We start from the raw sequence: 22,157 nt of genomic DNA on the forward strand, positions 1-22,157 counted from the left end.
ACGTTCAACGAGTTGACAGGCAGTACCTTCTAACACTATCGAATTTATCTAAGCTTTGTGTCGCAAATGTGCGTTTAAGGAATACCAGACATAATCTTACAGTATTAAACTTTATTATACAGCCTCATATTTTCGAAAGATAAAATGCCTGTTAGCAGTGTTATAAATGTAACTGGACTTTTCTGTCACATACCTATGAAAACTGTTCCTTTCTTAATTCATTTCAATTTGCTACCTTAGCAGCAACAATTACTCTACATTTCCTTTACTAATAAAAATATGTAAAAAGTTTCGGTCTTCGAGGAAATAGAAACAAACGATGTACCGAAATCATGATATAAAAATCCGAGTTTAATTGTTGAAGACCTGCGCAGCACGCAACCTCACTTCAGAACACAGAGATATCTCTATTCAGTGAGTTTAATCATGCAGCGGCCACATAACCGTTCGAATCAATGGTACTTCTTCCATCACGGGAGGCAACTTCACCCGCTAGAATCGCCGTTAGTTCTGGTCTGTTAGACGACGTGGAAGGAAGACTGGTCCCAAAATTCGGTCGCCAATCATCCCTGCCCACCCATTGCGGCTGCACCGATGCTAGCGATTCGCTGTCGCCATACCGTGGGGGTTATGTATACTATCCCACAGATGACTGTTATGAAAGGTGTAGATACCACTCCGCGTGAAACTGGCCTCATCTGCGAACCGGATGGATGACAAATCCAGGAATCGTGGTTGCCTAGTGAAAAACTAGTGACAAAACTGCCCCCGATGTGGAAACTCTGTTGCTAGTAAGCCCTGCAAACGCTATAAGTGATGAGGGTAGCAACAATTGTCGTGGAGAACGTTCCACACGGTCGTCTGGCTTACTGTACAGGCGCGCCAACTGTCTGGTACTGACACGGCGGTCGCCTTCCACAGTGTTGATCACATTTTCTTCCAAGTCTGATTTCGGGAACGTCTTACATGATTTCCAGCTTCCTGAAATGATCCTGTGTCAGACAAACGACGAAACACTGTTGCAAACAGAATGCTGTGGTTGTTGTCCGCGGGAATAGGTCTCATGATACAACCGCCGCCTATTGCCTTTCGCGTGTCCATAAGTAAACGTCATGTCAGCAAGGTCTCAATTCGAATACGAAACTATTGTGTACAACGCTGTATCACATCCGCTACAACGTGAGTCAGCAAGAGAAGTGAATCGGACGCAACGTTACCGAAGACTATGGCAGGAGAGGGCATGACCTATGAGGAACAGTACCACCCTGCATGGTACAGCGCTTAATAGACCGCAGTCCCTGTAACAGAGTATGATTGAATAAATGGTCCCTAGCATGGAAACCTAGCATTCCGGACATAAGTTCAAGAGACCTTTTTTGTTCCGTATCCTCTCATCGATCAATCCCTAGAGTTTGTATACGGTGAAAAAAAAATCAGTCTTCAGAGCACTGTTATGACAACAGCTGACACTTGCAGTGTATTCAGGATGCCGTGGAGGTGTATTTTGTCTTCAAATGCAGCAGTGCAACTTTCGGGCTTCGCTAGCGTCATCATTTATGTTCAAGTAAACATTTCACTCGGTGTTCCCCTATTTCTGTCCAATTCCTGTGTTTATAAAACTTTAAGGAATCATGCTTCATATAATACGTATTAAATGTTTAAACTTTCACTCCTTTCGGGTACGATATTTATCATGAACGCAAGTATGAGGCGTACTACTTATGGCATGAAGCAATCGGTTCAAAAATGGTTCAAATGGCTCTGAGCACTATGGGACTTAACATCTGTGATCATCAGTCCCCTAGAACTTAGAACTACTTAAACCTAACTAACCTAAGGACATCACACACATCCATGCCCGAGGCAGGATTCGAACCTGCGACCGTAGCGGTCACACGGTTCCAGACAAGCGCCTACAACAGCACGGCCACACCGGCCGGCCAAGCAATCGGTCTCCGAACGTCATATTGAGAAATTTTGTATCATACCTGAAACACATGCTGTGTCAGTTCGTGGAGATTTCTGGCTGGAGATTGGCATGAATGTACAGCTCATCCCGACACATGACAGGCATGCTCTATGGGTGAAAAATCAGTGGTCCGATCAGGTCAGTCAAAGATCTGTACGTTCTTCAAGGAGTTCATGTTATGAGCTATAGTGTGGGATTTTACATTAGCTTGATGGTATTCTGGTTATGAAGGCTTAGAAAACAGGGTTTTACGTTCTTGTGAGTATTCAAATTACGTTTAACGATAACCACATCGTCATTTGCCTTATAGGATAGCTTCATTCACCATGACTGCAGGATTTTGCGAGGTATCGGTCTCGAGAATCGCTGCTACGTGTGACATTTGACCAGGTCGCTTACAGACACGTTGCGTGACCCGACCGTCACAAAAAGAAGCGAAACGCATTGTTGAACACCACAGGACGTCCGAGTTAACTCTCGCCCTGCACCATGCAAGCCTCTGTTGTTTGTGGTATTGTGTCAGCGGTACACAACACGCGGCAGTTCGAAATTTCAACCCAGCTTGCAGTAACTGACTGTCGACGGTTCGTGGTGTTATTTTACTGGTAAACACTATCGAGATTTCAACTGTTGTCATCAGTCTATTTGTCAGGGCCAGTCGAACAGTCACGCGATCTTATTTCGGTGGAGTCTTTCTGGAAGGATCCTTTCGTACTCATCTGGCCACACCGTTGACCTCAGTCCACCTCGTCACTTTTGTACAACAGTCGTAGTACAATGCCAACTGTGTGTGCAGTATATCGGTATGATACGCTCCTACCATCATGCCAATGGTTCGACACTTCTCAGAATTCGAAATATATCAATAAGGCGTACATGCAAGTGCTCTAGAGGTGCTGTGATGCGATCTTCGCCTGGAAAGTTCCATTAAAACCCAAGACACCATTTTTAACTTGTAGGAATGACTATTTTCTTTATTTAAAATATTGGTAAGTTCATATAAGAACGGAATTTTAGTCAGTACATTCCACAGACAAGTATTTTCTGTGACCTCTAAGACATTTGACTGAATCAATCACCAATATTTGATATACTGAAGTTTTATGGAATTGATGGTATAGCCAGTCAATGGATAATGTCATATCTAACCAAAAGAATGTGGAAGTTATACTTAGTAATCCAAACAATGCAGTCCAGCAACATTATTCTGAATGGGGAGAAATGACTTATGGGGTTTCCCAAGGCTCAGTTCTTAGGTCCACTATTGTCCTTCATATTGTAAACGATCTACCGTCTAATATATAGAAAACAGAATTAGTTATTTTGCGGATGACACTATTGTAATCGGCCCAACCATACACATAGAAACAGAAGAAACGGTAAACAATGTTCTTGAAAGTATCGATGACTGGTTTTCTGGCAATGGTCTCACCCACAATTTTAAAAAGCCGCAACATATCTAGAGGTACTACACCAATGATAAGTGAAGCACTTGTTGTGGAAATAATAAACAGTGTGGAAACTTCGAAATTCTTGAGAGTCCATACTGATGGGAAAAGAAAGTTTTGGAACTCCAAAACGCCTTAGATTAACCACATTTGCGCTTAGAACCATTGCAAATATTTCCGAGAGACAATTCGGTAAGCTGACATATTTTACGTATTTCCGTTCAATAATCTCATGTGGAATAGTCTTCTTGGGATAACTCTTCTTTAAGAAAGGATGTTTTCATTGCTCAAAAACGTACTGTAAGAGTAACATGAAGTGCTCATCCAGGACCAGCTTGCAGACATCTTTTTAAGGAGTTAGTTTGACTACTGCTTCATATTATATTTGTTCCCTTATGAAGTTTGTTTCAAATAATCCACTGCATTTCAAAACGAACAATGATGTATGTAGTTACAAAACCAGAAGAAGAAAAATAGATTCATTATGTCATATTAAGGTTGTTGTGAGCACACAGAGGGTTCACAATGCTGCAATAAAACTTTTTGATCTCTTTCCCAGAATGTAAAACGTTTGACGGACAGCAAAGAATAATTTGAAAATAAACTGAAAAAGTTTCTCATTGACAATCCCTTCTGCTCCGTAGCAGAATTTCTGTCACTGTAATGTCTAAATTTTGGAACTAACTGACTAGAAATAAAGAAGTAGCGGTTTGCTAGCATTCGATCAAGTCATTGACGATGTAGACTTTCCATTCCCGTCAGTGAAGAAATGCTCATCTGGGTACGAAAGATATTCTGCTTCTCAGATAATCCATCTGCCAGTTTCACCGTAGCGATGCCCTCCCTGCTTAAAAATTCTAAATTCTTTCGTTTTGTATATTTTAAGGAAGTCAACGGAAACACCAGCAAGCCGAAATGGCCTTGGCGTTTGCCACGGCGATTAACAAGACATTCGCTGCGACTCGGAAATGCGAGCCGTCTGCACGAAAAACAGGCTGAGATATTAGTCCACGGCAAACACTGGCTGCCGCTTCATCTTTGGAGCTCCTCTGCTCAGAGGAGTCTGGCGTGCTGATCACTACTGCCGCAGAGACGAGTGCCGTCAGATATTGCGTCGCTTTAACAGAAGGACGCTATGGCTGGTATTCATTTCTACTTCGTCTCCACATAATCTTACTTTATCGCGCGGCTTTTAAAAAAAATGGTTCAAATGGCTCTGAGCACTATGGGACTTAACATCTATGGTCATCAGTCCCCTAGAACTTAGAACTACTTAAACCTAACTAACCTAAGGACAGCACACAACACCCAGTCATCACGAGGCAGAGAAAATCCCTGACCCCGCCGGGAATCGAACCCGGGAACCCGGGCGTGGGAAGCGCACGACCACGAGTTGCGGACGCGCGGCTTTTAAAGTGTAATTTATCAAAACATCGTTCTGTATGCTTAAATCAAGAAGCAGAATCTCTAGGTTTTTCATTTCATTCCTAATACTGGGCTGAAGCAACTTTCCACGGTAGTCCTTGTTATCACCAGCAAATTTTTTGATCATGGCTACTGCAAGCTACATCCATTTCAACCTGCTTGCTATAGTCATTACTTGGCCTCTCCCACCCCTCCCCTCCGCACACACACACACACAAACACACACACACACAAACACACACACACACAAACACACACACACACACACACACGCTTGCATAAACCGCTGGTTATGAGGACAACATTTTGGCACAGACAACCAGCTGTAGACCAGCGTAGATACTTGGCGGAAAGCACAGGCGGCTGCCTTCTGTGACGTGGGCATTGGAAAGTTGGTACAACGCTACGACAAATGTCTAAGTCTGAGCGGCGACTGTGTAGAGAAGTAGATTGAAGGTTCTAGCTAACTGTTGCATATACACTACTGGCCATTAAAACTGCTAAACCACGAAGATTACGTGCTACAGACAGGAAGAAGATGCTGTGATATGCAAATGATTAGCTTTTCAGAGTATTCACACAAGGTTGGCGCCGGTGGCGACACGTACAACGTGATGACATGAGGAAAGTTTCCAACTGATTTCTCATACACAAAAAGCAGTTGACCGTCGTTGTCTGGTGAAACGTTGTTGTGAAGTCTCGTGTAAGGAGGAGAAATGCGTACCATCATGTTTCCGACTTTGGTAAAGATCGGATTGTAGCCTATCGCGATTGCGGTTTATCGTATCGCGACTTTGATGCTCGCGTTGGTCGAGATCAAATGACTGTTTGCAGAATATGGAATCGGTGGGTTCAGGAGGGTAATAGGGAACGCCGTGCTGGATACCAACGGCCTCGTATCACTAGCTTTCGAGATGACACGCATCTTATCCGCATGGCTGTAACGGATCGTGCAGCCACGTCTCGATCCCTGAGTCAACAGATGGGGGCGTTTGCAAGACGCCTGCGATGATGTACTCAACGACGAGCCTGGGTGCACGAATGGCAAAATGTCATTTTTTCGTATGAATCCAGTTTCTGTTTACAGCATCAAGATGGTCGCATCCGTGTTTGGCGACATCGCGGTGAACGCACATTGGAAGCGTGTATTCGTCATCGCCATAGTGGCGTATCACCCGACGTGATGGTATGGGGTGCCATTGGTTACACGTCTCGATCACCTCTTGTTCGCATTGACAGCACTTTGAACAGTGGACGTTACATTTTAGATGTATTACGACCCGTAGCTCTACCCTTCATTCGATCCCTGCGAAACCCTACATTTCAGCAGGATAATGCACGATCGCATGTATCAGGCCCTCTACGAGCCTTACGGGATACAGAAAATGTTCGACTGCTGCCCTGGCCAGCACATTCTGCAGATCTCTCACCAATTGAAAACGTCTGGTCAATGGTGGCCGAGCAACTGGCTCGTCACAATACGCCAGTCACAACTCTTGATGAACTGTGGTATCGTGTTGAAGCTGCATGGGCAGCTGTACCTGTACACGCCATCCAAGCTCTGTTTGACTCAATGCTTAGGCGTATCAAGGCCGTTATTACGGCCAGAGGTGGTTGTTCTGGGTACTGATTTCTCAGGATCTATTCACCCAAATTGCCTGAAATAGAATCACATGTCTGTTCTAGTATAATATATTTGTCCAATGAATACCCGTTTATCATTTGCATTTCTCCTTGGTGTAGCAATTTTAATGGCCAGTAGTGTTAAACATTTTTGAATTTCGCCGTGTTTTTTTCGCGATCGATCAGACCTTACTTTCCGAATAGTCTTCGTAAGTTCATAAGAACGGCTGTAGGGTTTTTTTTCGTACACTAGTGAATGGCTGTGGTCCCCAAGACCTCCAGTCAAAAGGATGGATGTAGGAAAACTATATTTGACTGGTCTCTCGAACCCCACTCTGAATGTCAAACGGGCCGACTTGGAGCAGGAGAGGCACCACAGGACATTTTAATTTCCAGTGTGTATACTTTTACAAATAAATTCATAAAACTTTGTCAGCATGACCAGGAAGGATTCAGGATTCACACTCATAGCAGTGGAAGTTCAAAAACATAACAAAAGAATTTTTTTTGCATGTGAAATTTCATCATTTTTTCCGCCTACTATTGGCTGCATTTATTGCTATAGGTACGTTTTTCTTCACAAGTAAAGTAGATTCTTTGATGAATTTTCCACAGCATACAAACCATACCCAAAGGTGTATGAAACTCTAGAATTTTCCAAATCTATTAAAAACTGTGGTAAAAATTGAGATAATTAACTACAAAATTTGATTTTTTGCTAAACATAAAGTTTAAAACGTGACAACTCATTCACTGTTTCGTAACTTAGATTCTAGAGTTTCATACACCTGTAAGTATGAGGCAGAAAAATGTAAAAATTTAATCAAATGTACATAAACTGAACACATACAGGGTGGTTTCAAATGGAGCCACTGCCCGCTAAATGTCATCACTTTTGATGATACAGTAAAAAGCAATTCCTTTCTGCAGATAAGTATAAGGGTACCTGGCAGTGAATACATGTCCATCTGCTTCTGTGGGTTCTTTCTTTGTGCTGCAGTGCACACAGCGCCTTGAGGTGCCATGTTTTGGCAGGTGTTTTGCTTCCGATATACGTTTCTCATGGGGAACAACAGTTTTGAATTTTTTTGCAGATGGATCTGACGGTGTACTGGGATGGCCAGGACTATCAAAATGGTTCAAATGGCTCTGAGCACTATGGGACTCAACTGCTGAGGTCATTAGTCCCCTAGAACTTAGAACTAGTTAAACCTAACTAACCTAAGGACATCACAAACATCCATGCCCGAGGCAGGATTCGAACCTGCGACCGTAGCGGTCTTGCGGTTCCAGACTGCAGCGCCTTTAACCGCACGGCCACTTCGGCCGGCGCCAGGACTATCTTTGAAGACATTACTGCCTACCAGGCCTGTGGCAACACGTCTTCGAAAATCCTTTAGCATTTGCTTCGCTGTTGGTTTACATAATCGAAACAGAATAAATGCATTTCCAATAGAAATATCAACTATATACCAAAATAATCTTAGCCACCACCTTCGTGATTTCCTGTATATTGAATAAAAACTGTTCATCATATCTGCCTTATCGACACATCCCATATTTGCATTATATGATTTCACTATTCTTTTTGGGGCAAGGTACCTTTGTGATTTTTCCATCCTTTTCTTTACTGCTGACTTCTTCAACACATACAGGCGAATCAATTGTAGACAGCAACATGACTACACGTTCGTCTTTCCATTTGAAGCAGGCAATGCCATCAGAACGAACTGACTAGTCAAACTCTCCTCTTTGCAAATCTTTGTCTGTTTTTAGCGTAGGAAGTCTTTTTCTGTGTGATCTAATTGTTCCACAGGCAAAACGTCCGTTATCTTTTAGCTTCTGTAAAAGTGAGACACTGATAAAAAAATTGTCAAAGTATATGTGGTATCCCTTTCCTTCCTAGCCTTTACACATATCTCTCACAATTCTCTCTCATAAGGATTTTTCCACTATGCCTTCAACTTTTCCAGGATATATCTGAAAATCACAAATATATCCAAGCTTATTAGCTCTGACCCAGATTTTGTATCCCATCTTGATTGGCTTTTGGGGCATATATTGTTTGAATGCGATTCGTCCTTTGCACTTCATCATGCACTCATCTATAGCTTGCTCCTTAGTAGGTGCATAGAATTCTTTGAAGTTTATCAGTATCTGATTGATCAGTGGACAGATTTTATATAATTTGTCATAATTTTTGCTCTCCCTTGAAGGCATAACAGCGTTGTCATTGATGTGAATATGTATCAAAATCCAGCTGAACCTTTTTGCCGACATTAGTGAGGAAATGTACTCATCTCGAAGTTCCTTATGGGATGACCAGCAATCACGATAATAACAAGATTTCTTGATTTCCATTAGAATGTTATAGCCAAAAATACTTTTAGTTCTGCTTTAGAAAGAGGCCTGAAATTGCCACCTTACTGTGTTGCGTACAGGTTACACTGGAAAACTATGTGTTCTAACATAGTGTCACAAAACAGACACAAAAAAAATCTACTGGTTGCATACCTTCACCGTCATTTTTAAGTTTTCCTCGTACACCAGCTTCCTCTGTAAAATTGGCGGCAAAGTTCATTGCACTGACGTCCTTTCTCCATGAAAAATTCGCAATGGAAGACAGTGGCAAATCGTTATTAGTGCTGAAACTATCATCACTGTCATTGTCAGGCCGGCCGAAGTGGCCGTGCGGTTAAAGGCGCTGCAGTCTGGAACCGCAAGACCACTACGGTCGCAGGTTCGAATCCTGCCTCGGGCATGGATGTTTGTGATGTCCTTAGGTTAGTTAGGTTTAACTAGTTCTAAGTTCTAGGGGACTAATGACCTCAGCAGTTGAGTCCCATAGTGCTCAGAGCCATTTGAACCATTTTTTTGTCATTGTCAAAATGGTCCTCACTTTCACTTTCCGAAATAATTTGAGATAAAACAGGTGTTTTCAATCGCAAATCCAGATCACTGTCTTCAGCTAGCACATCACTTTCACTGTCACTGCTAGTGTCAGTCTGTGAGTCGGGATCTGAAGGAATATCTGCGGAAAGGCACTACAGAATAGCTTCATCCTTTAGTCTGTGAGAATACATCACGTGAAACTGGAGAAAAAAAAAATTCGTCACACCTACTAATGCTGCCGTTACAGGAGCAATGGTTCCAAATGGAACCACCTCAATATTCACCGAAATAAATGCATTATTTTGATTATTATTGCAGTACATATAGTATTAACGTAAACAGAACAGCATTCTGCATTTAATACATGCATAAAAGTTACCTAATACAGAATAATACAGTCACAATTTGAGAACAAAGACGTTCGCGCACAGTGTACAAAAATGGCTACCCAACTCGCCTAACTACTTGCTACTATTTACAGATTTTGAAGCGATTCCAGCGACAGCCGCTAGAGGGCAGCACCAACTAGGCTGCTGAATGGTATCCCCAAATGTAGCCACTGCCCTTTTGCCACAAAATGAGAACATTGTAGGTGTTTATAATATTACTTGAAAATACAGCTCTTCGGTTGCACAGGTAAAAAATTTTCAACTTTATCTAGGTTTCAACTGCTCTAAGGCAGCCTTCAACAGAAGTAAAAAATTTTTACATTACCTATAACAGAGTTTGGGAATAATATAAAAAATTATTAAATTAAACATATGTAATAAAATTACATCATAGCTGTTACGGTACAGTAGACCGAGAAAGCATACTTACATAGAGTAAATAGTTATGAAATGGTTTAGAGCAACAGTGCTCACCTTAAAGATAAAAATATATTTGTACATTATAAAATTTTCCTAGGAATGCACAACTTGATTAAGACGCGCCGCTAAGGGTCGCGTGTGCGGCCGGCACTGTAAGCAGCATCAGACTGACAGGCGCGCGCGCCGTCGATGTTAGCAAGTCGGCACCTTGTATCGCGCCATCTAGTATTGAATGCTTGTAATTTACAGTGACAACAGCTGTCAGAAGCATTGGAACAGGAGTGCACGTAATGTGCTGATTACATTATGTCAGATAGTATGTAGCAGATCGAAAGTTGAACAGAATATTATACTGTAAAACAGGGAGAGAGAGAACAATATTTAAGGCTACAGTACGGGAAGCATAATAGCAATATTCCGCGTTAAGTGATTTTAAGCAAGGGCTTTACAGCATCAAAGAAATTTTTATCACGTAATTGTAATTGCTCATTGAGGATTAAATGGTCATTACGGGAAAAATGTTTGAAAATTTCCAACTGTTCAAGAATATCAAGTCTGAAGCCTTTCGTTTCCGTATGTAAGATACTAATATCATGAACATCTTTAGGTTTGTGTCCTGTGATAAGAAGGTGGTCAGCGAATGACGAATTATGTACGTTCGAACCTTTTTTCCCTAATAGATGCTATTTATATCTAATCGGAAAAGCTCGTCCAGTCTGTCCTGTATAATAAGCTGAGCTAGTATCACAGGTGATTTTAAAAACGCCTGAGTTTTGCAGAGGCGACCGTCTTGATTTTAAATTATGGTTGTCCATTCCTAGGAAAATTTTATAATGTACAAATATATTTTTATTTTTAACGTGAGCACTGTTGCTCTAAACCATTTCATAACTATTTACTCTATGTAAGTATGCTTTCTTTGTCTACTGTACGGTATCAGTTAGCTATGATGTAATTTTATCACATATGTTTAATTTAATAATTTTTTGTATTATTCCAAAAACTGTTATAGGTAATGTAATTTTTTTTTTTTTACTTCTGATGAAGGCTGCCTTAGAGCAGTTGGAACCTAGGTAAAGTTGAAAATTTTTTACCTGTGCAACCGAAGAGCTGTATTTTCAAGTAATATTATAAATTTCGTCTACGGTTGCTGCATTATCGACCAAAATTGTAAAATTGTAGGTGGTTTCAAACGGAACCACTTCCCCTGAAAGGGTTAAGACTCTTCTCTCGCCATACAACATAGGAACTCAGATTTGGAGATCGTTCGCAACACCGTTGAGCATTCGACGACTGTTTCAGGTGGAGTGCAAGAAGGCGCAGCCCAAGGAGGTGATGCTGCCGGCGAACCTCGCGAAGACGCGCGCCGCTGGCCGGGGCGCTTACGGTGAGTTGGTGATGCTGAACCACCCAGCGGTGGCGGCGGCGGCGGCGGGCGTGTCGGCGGCGGCGGCGGCGGCGGCGGCGGCCGCGGCGTCCGCCTCCTCGTACCGCTACCAGCCGTACCCGCTGCCCCCGCAGCCGCAGCCGCCGCCGCAGGGCGCGGGCGCGGGGGCGGGCGCCGGCGCGGGGGGCGGGTCCCCCGCCTCCGCCGCGGCCGCCGCCGCCGCCGCTGCCGCCGCCGCCGCCGCCGCCGCCGGGCCCGTGGTGGCGCTGCCCCACGGCGCGGCCGCGGCCGTCCCGCTGCCCCCGTACGCGGCCTCGGCGCCGCTGTACGACGTCGCGGGGGCGGTGCAGGCGATGCAGGCGGCGTCGTGCCGGCGCGCGCTGGCCGCCGCCGCGCTCAGACACGCGCCGCACCCCGCGCCGCTGTCCTACTCCATGAGCGACCTGCTCGCCGTGCAGGGCTTCGACGTGGCGGCGCTGTACCACGCGCAGTCGGCCACCGCCGTCGGTCTCTGACCGCTGTTCCCCTCCGCGCCCGGCCCCCACTAGTCCCGCCCCCACCACTCCCGCCCCCAGCCCCCAACTGCGACTGTGCTGCCTAGCCTCCGCCCTCCACCTCTCGCTTCTCTATTTCCATCCTCTGTTTTCTCACTTACCATCCTCAGTTCCATCACGATTCACTGCCCATTGCGACAGGCGTGCCTTTGCCAGCATTATAGTTTTCTAAATGTGAACTTCGAAATCCCTTTAACTTAGATTTGACGTCACAACAGGGCCTTAAAGTCCCGCGACTATTCCGTAGAATTGTAAACGTCGTCACAAATTTGTCGATATATACAGCACGTGTCACCTAAGTCGTAACTCCACATCTAGTAGCAAAAATAACGATAAAGGGTATCACTCTAGAGTGTGGTAATTTTAATTTTACTGATGGTAAGTGTTTCGGTAGTGTAACATCAATCATCAGAGAAATTTCAAGTCCATGTGTTACTACTAAATGATATCCGTCACCAACTGTTTACCATTAAAATACGAAACGGGGCAGATACTCTGCCGAGGTTAATACACGAAGCAATGTTATCAAATGTGATAAAGCAGTAACTATAGATTTTTACCAGTACAACGATTTACTTCTTGATAACAGCCGAACTGTCGTGGACATAAGAGCATAAGTGTTACTCCACATATCAGTATTTACAGTGGACGTATTCGGGGATGCAAAAACTAGAGGCTGTGCTCAAAGTGAGTTCCGAGGCTGTTGACACGGTACTAAATACGTGCTTTGTGGTCAGCTACTTTTTTCCTGCTATTTCGCGAAAACTTTTACTGTAAATAGTCACACGTACTCTTATCACTGTACATCTCGTTTCACAACCTGTTGAATGGCGGATACTTGATGCTATACCTTAGTCATTTAATAAGTTTTAACGGATAACAAAATAATTGTCCTTTAATTACCATCATTTATTGAAACATCAATTTCGTACTTCGAACTCTTTCCGAAATACTACGAGAGTTACGTCTCTGTGACCCACGCTGTGTACCGATGACAAAATACCCCTAAATTATTTATAGAAACTGAACTGGCCAATATAGAGTGAAAGAAAAGCTAAGGAGTGGTTCGACATCGGAAGTTTGGGAAAAATTTTTTTTACGTGACGATGGAGGATATCCACAAATTTCTTCTGTCTTCTTCAGTGACAATAGCTGCATTGTTCGAGGCAAGCCTCTGCAATGACTCATTTGATGCATCAACTGTTTAGCGAAAACTGGGAACAGATTATGCAAGTTCTATCCAAGATGGAGGTCTTCTCATCAGATACATTTGAAACATGGAAATTTTACATGGTTTCGAATAGCTTTTTCCCTATTACATGGGAAAGATATTTGCAATCTTTTAAACTATATGTTTTCCACCATCGAACCGAGTATCAGAGTGATTCCGTGTTCCTTGTCGCATTTCTTCGAACTCTTGAGTTCGTATCAAGCCGTTCTTTTTCATTGTGTAGCTCAGTTACTAAAAGGTATCTTTAATTGCTCAGGCACGCCTGTATGCCGAGCCCTAAGGAGGAAAGGTCATTAGCTTGAATTTCGAAGTAGGAACAAATATTATGGACCACTCTATAGTATCACCTACCTCACGTTAGTCGTAATATTTTAATGAGGGAAAATGTGGTTGTAGACCGATTACCTTGTGTAGGGCGTGTTTTACATGTGTAGGTTGGTAGTCCACACGACCAGGTATTTCACAAAACTTCTTTTGGAAATGTCACATTCTAGCGAATGTCACCTGGCTCTCTGATACATTTTTGACATTCTGTAGTGAACGTAGGTGTTAAAAAAATCGTTATACCCCCGAGAACACATAAATAACTTCCCACTGCCGAATACTCAATAAAAGTTCCTATTTTTTTACATTTTTTTTTTTATTTTGCACCCGATACCATATGAAATATGCACTGTCGCAGTTAAAATTTTACAACGCTGCTTTTCAGAAATTTTCTTCTCGTTACACGTGTTTTACCGTCACGAACTGTTTTCATTTCCAGATTATTGAATCAGTATTCTATCAATAGATAGCTCAGGACATTCCCAAAAAAGGGCGCATAGTATTTCGTTGCGATACTAAACAGAGAAGCTTCCGTTACCATTCCATACTCTGGGAATTTCGTGAGATGCAACATTTCCCACGTGTTTCTAATTTCCTCCTTGTCTACAATTCGCTAACGTGTTTTAACGACATCGCTTGTTCAGTTTTAGATGTCTGACAATTATTTCAGTATTCTTCCTTATCGTACCGCTTTGAGATTAAAATTGTTCTGAAGCCATTCGTCAGAGGAAATCAGTGTTGCTAAGGAAAACCATCAGATCGAATAGGAAAGTATTTATTAGTTCCCAGATAGTATTGTTGTTTCCTTTTGATGTCCCGTTGATGTAGATGTGTATTAGTTTCTTGTCGGTTAAGACTTGTTTGGATGGTGAAGCGCTTCGAAACTAAAGCCTGCCGAACGAATTATGGGGCGCGTCTCGATGTCAATTACACATATCTCCTCGAACAGCAGTGTTCCTGAACATGAACTGGTACTTTACCTCCCGATGTGTATCTGGGAGTGTGAACCTGATTCCGTACAATAATTTGAGATACGTAGACTGAGTCTGCCGTCGGTTCCTCCACGTACCAGTAGATATCCAGAGGTCCTGCAGTTGAAACAGATGTAGTTCGTCAGACGAAAAATGCTAATCGCAGCCTACTTTGTTTCTTGGCGCATTCACTCCTCTCTTCGTAAAAAAAACTAAATGAAATAAAAAATTCAGGGAATCAACTGCTGTGATCAAACTCTGAAACAAGAGGCCTCGTTAAAGTGACTTACGACTTAGATACCAGAGAGATTGGTAGAGAGCCATGCCCGACAAGTTCGCTGCGTGCCTTACGTCGACCAGAGTTTTACTTGATTACTAGGCCACTTTAGTGGCGGAGATGTTCGAAACATATCAGTAGCCTTAGTCGGTAGCGATCATAGTTTGTTGTCTTAGCAGTAGCTCACACGTACACACATATCATGAGCTTGCTCGGCGCTTGCCGGCCTCGGGTGACTCGCAAGCGTAGCAAAGATATATAGACATATACGTGTAATGAGTTCAAAGAGTCTTAGTTTTCGTACTGTTACAGAGTATATAGTTCCGTGGACAGTCCCCGACCGTTGCGGAGCTTCTGGTCGGAGAACGAAGCAAAGCGCGCGACACGCGGGGTTCTACGCGGAGTTGTCCGTGTCTAGTGCGCGTTGGGAAAGAGGGTGTCTTTGTCGAGTTCGGCAAGTTCCTCCGAGATATTGTGCCTGCAAAGTGGCCTCGCTTTTCTGAGAGACAATCTTGTACTTTTTTCGTAGCGGCGTAGTTGTTGTGTAGCAGAGCAAAAGTTTATATGAGAAGTTATTATTGCGTCCAACTTCGTGCTGTGATAAATTTTTATATTTGTTGCGGCCGATGTAAGGCAACGCTCCGTGAACTTGTGGTGACGGGACTGGCCTTAGTTGATATATATGTAGAGAGAGAGAGACACACACATACAGCGAGGGAGAGGAGCAAGTACTTAATTAAAACGTTGTAGTCTAGTCAGCTTAGCGTAGCGAACTTTAAGGGAAAAAAAAAGAACTGAGCAGAAGACAAAATACAGATCAGGGAAAGAAATATAACTCGGCAGGAAATGTAGCGTAGCTGTCTCAGCGAGTATATTTAGTGACACGTGACAATGAGTTTTTGCTACATCGAAACGAATGCAAAATTTTTAACTTTTGGAAGAGTTTCCTTGAGTTTAGTGTAGCAGTTAGTAGGCATTTATATTTTTGAAATGGTAGGTCGTAGTTACCAGAAGTGTTAAAATATGTTAACGAGACGAATTGTTGAGCCTGCTGGCCTGCATCGCTCCCGCCTTGCCCCACAACTTACCTCTTCCCTTTCCCCTCCACCCCCGACCTGAACTCATGCTCCCCATCCCTGCACCACATGTTTACTCCTACCAAACAGTGACCTCCAATTACGCAAAATCTCCTCTCACGGCAGCTACCCATTGCGGTGATATTCCAAGCGGCCTGAGAACCTAGCCCCCCCAAAAAGAGGGCGTCGTATTCGCTTGCTACAACACATGCAAGTGCTTGAATCTGAATATAAGTACAGAAGTACAACCAACCACTGAAAATACTCAATAAACACCAAAGTAAACATCACGTGCCATTTGCTTACTGACTCACTTGTGTAAAAAGAGAATGTACTTTTGCATTTTCCTCGAGTTCCTCATCCCCGCAATGATTTCACAATTGATGGAATATCACTGCTGAATTTTAATGACAATAGTACATCTCCCTTTCCAGATAGATGAAAATGGGAGTCACTATGTATATAGGTGTTTTGAACTAGGCTAAAGAGATTTTTAATTATGAAATAACTCTCATACTAGCATTACTTAGAAGTTAGATGTACGTCAGTATTAATTGTTGTTATCTTGTATCAGAAAAAATACTCATTCATTTATTAATAGAGATTTGTAGTTGAATTTTGGTTTGTATAATGTATAAAAGTATGTGGGAAAATTGTGGTTGTTATAATACGTGAGATTTCCAAATTCTTTCACCGTTTCCTAAGAAACAGTTATAGTTGAACAGTAGATAACTGGCACCCCTACACAATTTATAAATCTCTAAAGAGACATGCAGCTGATTATAAAAATCACTTGACACCACAATCTTCACCACGAATCTGTAGCGAATGTGGAAATAAGAGAAAGGTAAATGAGAGGTTCGGTTTACTTTGAACCTACAGACTTTGAGTTGTAGGGATATGGTAAGCCTTTCATGAAATTTCATAATACCTATTACTCTGCTAGTTGTTGTTGTTCTGGAAGTAAGATGACATTTGGGCGAACGATGGGCAGGGAAGCCCCTTGTCCATATCAGCTTACCGGTGACGAGGGGATTCCCTGCCTGCATAAGCTCGCACAATAAGTCGTATCATGGCGCGAACCGAGGCTAACGAAAACAGAAAGAAACTGTACCCGCAATGGTAAAGTCTCTTATAAAAATACTCAGTCCTTGTGTAGTATTCGCGACGTAGCTTTAAATAGCTTCTATAGCGCTTATCTTAGAGTGTTGTTTGTTTCTTGAATAATATTTTATTAATAAAAATTACTTGAGTCATTATGAACTAATACCAAGTGTCTTTTGTAGAAAAAGTGATATTAGCCTAATATAGGGTTTTTTATAATTTAGCCAAAGAAGAGTTAGTCTATAGAGTTTACTAATTAGAAGGGGTCTTGTTTTATTTTGTTCATTAGAGAGAAAGAGACCAACATTTCTGAGATCACTATTGTTATACAAGCAGAAAATTGTAAAACTCAATTTTATAGTCTTCCTAGTTGAAAATATTCATATAGAGAAGTAGAGTTTTTATATGTCAACAGAAAACAGATATTATTTATTTTGTAAATTGATTTATTTTTACTAATGATTAATGCATTTTGATCACTTGTATTTGAACCGAGTATACGTGCCTCTGCTGATGTCTGCCTGTGTTCTGCGCCAAAGGAGACAGTAATGTTTGAAATACGAATGTAACTATTAGAATATTAGCTTTATTACTAATTTAATGTGTGATGTAATTACATATTCTTCTGAGCAATATTAATATCACATGTATTGAGTGAGTAGAGCAGAGTATTCTAACAAAGTGTTGTTTTCATCCTTTTGTGTTCAGAGTATGGTTTTAATGTCATTGTTGTGTAATATAATGGTAAATTTGTTATATCAGATTATGGGTAAGATCCCCATCTTTTTGTATAGAAATTATTGCATGAAGCATTATACTGTTTCAATCAAAAAGTTGAACTGTTCAAAAAAATTTGATTAAATGAAACAGCAAAATTTGAAGCTTACTTCAGTAATGCAAGTTAATGCAATCACTTCAATAACAGTAATATTAAATAATCCATTTGAATATTACCAAATGATCTTTGTTACTTAGAGTAGGAAGTTCGGGATTTGTAAAACAAATTATTAGAATAAATCACGTTTTTTTGAAATCTTATCCATACTTTGTTGTCTTTCACACACTTGCTAGATTAGAGAGCCAACAGTAGAATAGCTTAAACATTGACAGCATTCCATATCCGCAGTAGTAGCGAGTAGTATCCCTTAGAGCTTTAGTCCTGCTCTATCCTAAAGTCCTGAGTCCGACGCCAGCGCAGAGCACGCCAGTGGGCTACCGAGACGCCGCCGAACGCCTTCGGGTGTAGAGGCGTGCCCCAAATGGAAATATCTCAGATTCTCTAGCTGTAGCCACTAGTAGCTCGGCAGAAGTAGTGTAGTCTCAGAAAATAAAATAAAAAACACATCATATAGCTGTTATGAAATTTCATGGATGCTAACATTTCATTTCCCCCGGCGTCATTTATTCAGTTTATTTTTCGTTGCAAAAAATTAAATTCCCCTTTTGGTTTTACCAAATTTTAATTTTTTTCACGATTAAAGCCTCAAACTTTTATCTGTTTATGCTTAAAAATTCCATGATGACAGAAATACTTTACACAAAAAAATGTATGACATGTAGATAGTTCACACAGTCAGAAATGATCTGTTTTAATTACCTTGTGTAGTAGTCTAATGTATTTTCTTTTTTGGATTTCTAGATTTTATGTGGTCGCTGGGGGCTTTACCAGATGGTGAGTAAAATTCTTATACGTATTAACATCACTGCTTTTCAAAATTGAATTTGTAGCCCTTTTCAGAAGATGTCCTCTTGATTGTAGCGAGTTAATCAAATCAGCATTGATTACTCTCAAAATGTCATTTGCAACTGTGTTCTTAAATGCAACAAAATGTGACTTCAGTGATTTAACTGATATATACTTATTTCAGCTGATTATCAGAATGAATTTTTCTTGTTTTTGATTTAGCAAATACTGTATATTACAAAAGGGATGTTGTAATTTCAAATTAAATGTTTCAAATGCTTAATTAAAAGTTAATTTAGCCATTTGTTTGTATCTGGCTTACCTTAATGACGAGAGAAATTGATATTTATAACAGTTTTCATCTGATACAAGCAGCTTCATGTATGTGATTCTGTGAGGTTTTTCCGGCATGATTTGTAGATGATGTACTTGCAGATAAGTTGACTGCACGATATTTCAGTGACTGACTAGTCATCTTGTCAAGTGCTGTAAGCAATGATCTAGTGCCTCGATGCCAGAACTCTAACCAGACTCAAGATGTTTTCGGAGTGTTAATTTCTGTATGAGTCCCATGTTTCACAACTGCGTGAAATTCAAGCATAAATATGTCTTACTATATAATCGTGTGTTGATCCATTCAGCTGACTATCTTCGTGTCGTCGATCTTCTGACGCTGCGACCATAATTTACTTGTGTAGCGCATTTGGCCAGCGAGTGGTGTCCCTATCAAGCATCCCCTGGACTATTATGTTATTCTAACGATTGAGTGACAGCTACTACATCTGTCTGAAGGCCATGTTGAAGCGAAGATTGAGATCCTGGCGATTTCTTGTAGCTATCTGGCCTGGATATAACATGCCAGATTAAACCGTTCGCTATAGACTTCTGCGATCAGCGTAGTGCACCATTCGTCCAGTCCTTCGCGTACCCCCCACCCCCTCTCCCCTCCTCCAAAGTCACCTCCTTCCTTCTGTACTGTCGACCAGATGGCTGACTAGGTAACATTCAAACTAGGTACATTCAAACATACCTGATACCTGCAGCGTCATATATCCTTTAAGTCACAGGAATGATGTTGCTTATGTGACCCACTCTAATTTTGCGTATACTACTTGTGAATGTCTTAATGGCTAAAAGTAATTACGAGGAACTAAATTACGGCCACATTCACCAATGCTTTTATCATGATTTTATCATTGCACACTCTACAGCCCCATTTTTAGTCTTATCAACACTGCATTCCGGCCGACTTCTTATAACTTTATCCCACACCACTAAAACCAGTGCCTGAGCGTGTTTTTCCCGTGCCTAATTTCGTGGTTGTATTCCAAGTACTACTCAACGACAGCTGATTTGTTTGGTAACTTCAGTTGGTCATCTCATCCATAAGGGGGCATACTTATTACAGAATGCGAAGTGCGGACCCAAGACCGTGGCAGACGTCTGTAGTCCAAGAGAATTTGTAGCAGTTGTAATATTGCTGAAAGAACCTTGTATGCCGCAAGATAAACAGCTCGTTGAACAAATAAAAATATTTAGTTCACGTTTCTCTCGCACTGATCCTCAGCCACAATTATCAATCCAACGTAGTTAACATAGATAATTCTATGTTCTGATTAATAAAATATAAGCGGCCATAGTGTGTTTTTGCCATAATAATTGATAAGAGATCAAATGACAGCGCTTCTGTGGTAGTAATGTGCGGTCCGTCACAAACAGTGAATGTTGTAAATCATTACAAAAACGCCGATTGCTGCAGCCAAAGAACAATCGAACAGTGCGGTTCACTGAAGATGAGCAGCTTTATATGCTGCTACGTGCAATGGCCTTTTTGCGACGTGTAAGACTCCAAATACGATAGCATGCAGTTTCCTTAGCAGTTGCTGCTCGTCGAGATGAACATACAAACATCAAAGAAAGTTTTGCATCACCTCGGTTCCGAGAGTTCTGGAACCTGTACAGAAATTTGGAATAGAGAGGAACATAAACATCATTTCCGTCCTTTTTATTGCTCATGAAAACCACACATTGCAAGTTGTACCACTATACAGCGAGACCTTTAGAGGTGGTGGTCCGGATTGCTGTACACACCGGTAACTCTAATACCCAGTAGCACGTCCTCTTGCATTGATGCATACCTTCGTTGTGGCATACTATCCACAAGTTCATCAAGGCACAGTTGGTCCAGATTGTCCCACTCCTCAACGGACGATTCGGCTAGATCCCTCAGAGTGTTTGGTGGGTCACATCGTCCATAAACAGCCCTTTTCAATCCATCCCAGGCATCTTCGATGGGGTTCATGTCTGGAGAACATGCTGGTCACTCTACTAGAGCGATGTCGTTATCCTGAAGAAAGTCATTCAGAAGATGTGCACGATGGGGGTACTATCGGTCGGAGGATGGCATTCACGTACGTACTGCGCCTTCCATGACCATCAGCGGCGGACGTCGGCCCCACATCATGCCACCCCACAACAGCAGGGAACCTCCACCTTGCTGCACTCGCTGGACAGTGTGTCTAAGGCGTTCAGCCTAACAGGGTTGCCTCCAAACACGTTTCTGATGATTGTCTGGTTGAAGGTATATGCGACACTCATCGGTGAAGAGAACGTGATGCCAATCCTGAGTGGTCCATTCGGCATGTTGTTGGGCCCATCTGCACTGCACTGTATGGTGCCGTGGTTGCAAAGATGGACCTCCCCCTGGATGTCTGGAGTGAAGTTGCGCATCATGCAGCCTGTTTCGCACAGTTTGAGTCGTAACACGACGTCTTGTAGCTGCACGAAAATTATTATTCAACATGGTGGCGTTGCTGTCAGGGTTCCTCCGATCCACAATACGTAGGTAGTGGTCATCCACTGCAAAATGGCTCTGAGCACTATGGGACTTAACATCTATGGTCATCAGTCCCCTAGAACTTAGAACTACTTAAACCTAACTAACCTAAGGACATCACACAACACCCAGTCATCACGAGGCAGAGAAAATCCCTGACCCCGCCGGGAATCGAAACCGGGAAGCCGGGCGTCGGAAGCGAGAACGCTACCGCACGACCACGAGCTGCGGACCATCCACTGCAGTAGTAGCTCTTGGGCGGCCTGAGTGAGGCATGTCATCGACAATTCCTGTCTCTCTGTATCTCCTCCATGTCCGAACAACATCGCTTTGGTTCACTCCGAGGCGCCTGGACACTTCCGTTGTTGAGAGCCCTTCCTGGCACAATGTAACAATGCGGACGCGACCGAACCGCGGTATTGACCGTCTAGACATGGTTGAAGTACAGATAGGACGAGCCGTGTAGCTCCTTCCTGGTGGAATTACAGGAACTGATAGGCTGCCGGACTCCCTCCGTCTAATAGGCGCTGCTCACGCATGGTTGTTT

The 22,157-nt window shown here is 42.4% G+C and overlaps 1 protein-coding gene across 1 annotated transcript in view; it reads left to right on the forward strand.

Annotated features, from left to right (window-relative positions):
* The window catches only part of LOC126253606 (RNA-binding protein Musashi homolog Rbp6), a 1,376,810-nt gene that overhangs the window by 1,267,456 nt on the left and 87,197 nt on the right, over positions 1-22,157 (forward strand). The window contains exons 8-9 of the mRNA XM_049955272.1: positions 11,469-11,553; positions 18,730-18,762. Of these exons, the coding sequence (XP_049811229.1) occupies positions 11,469-11,553; positions 18,730-18,762 (118 nt within the window). The remainder of the gene's footprint in view (positions 1-11,468; positions 11,554-18,729; positions 18,763-22,157) is intronic.

The sequence above is a fragment of the Schistocerca nitens genome, chromosome 1, assembly GCF_023898315.1.
Source record: "Schistocerca nitens isolate TAMUIC-IGC-003100 chromosome 1, iqSchNite1.1, whole genome shotgun sequence".
Lineage (NCBI taxonomy): Eukaryota > Metazoa > Arthropoda > Insecta > Orthoptera > Acrididae > Schistocerca > Schistocerca nitens.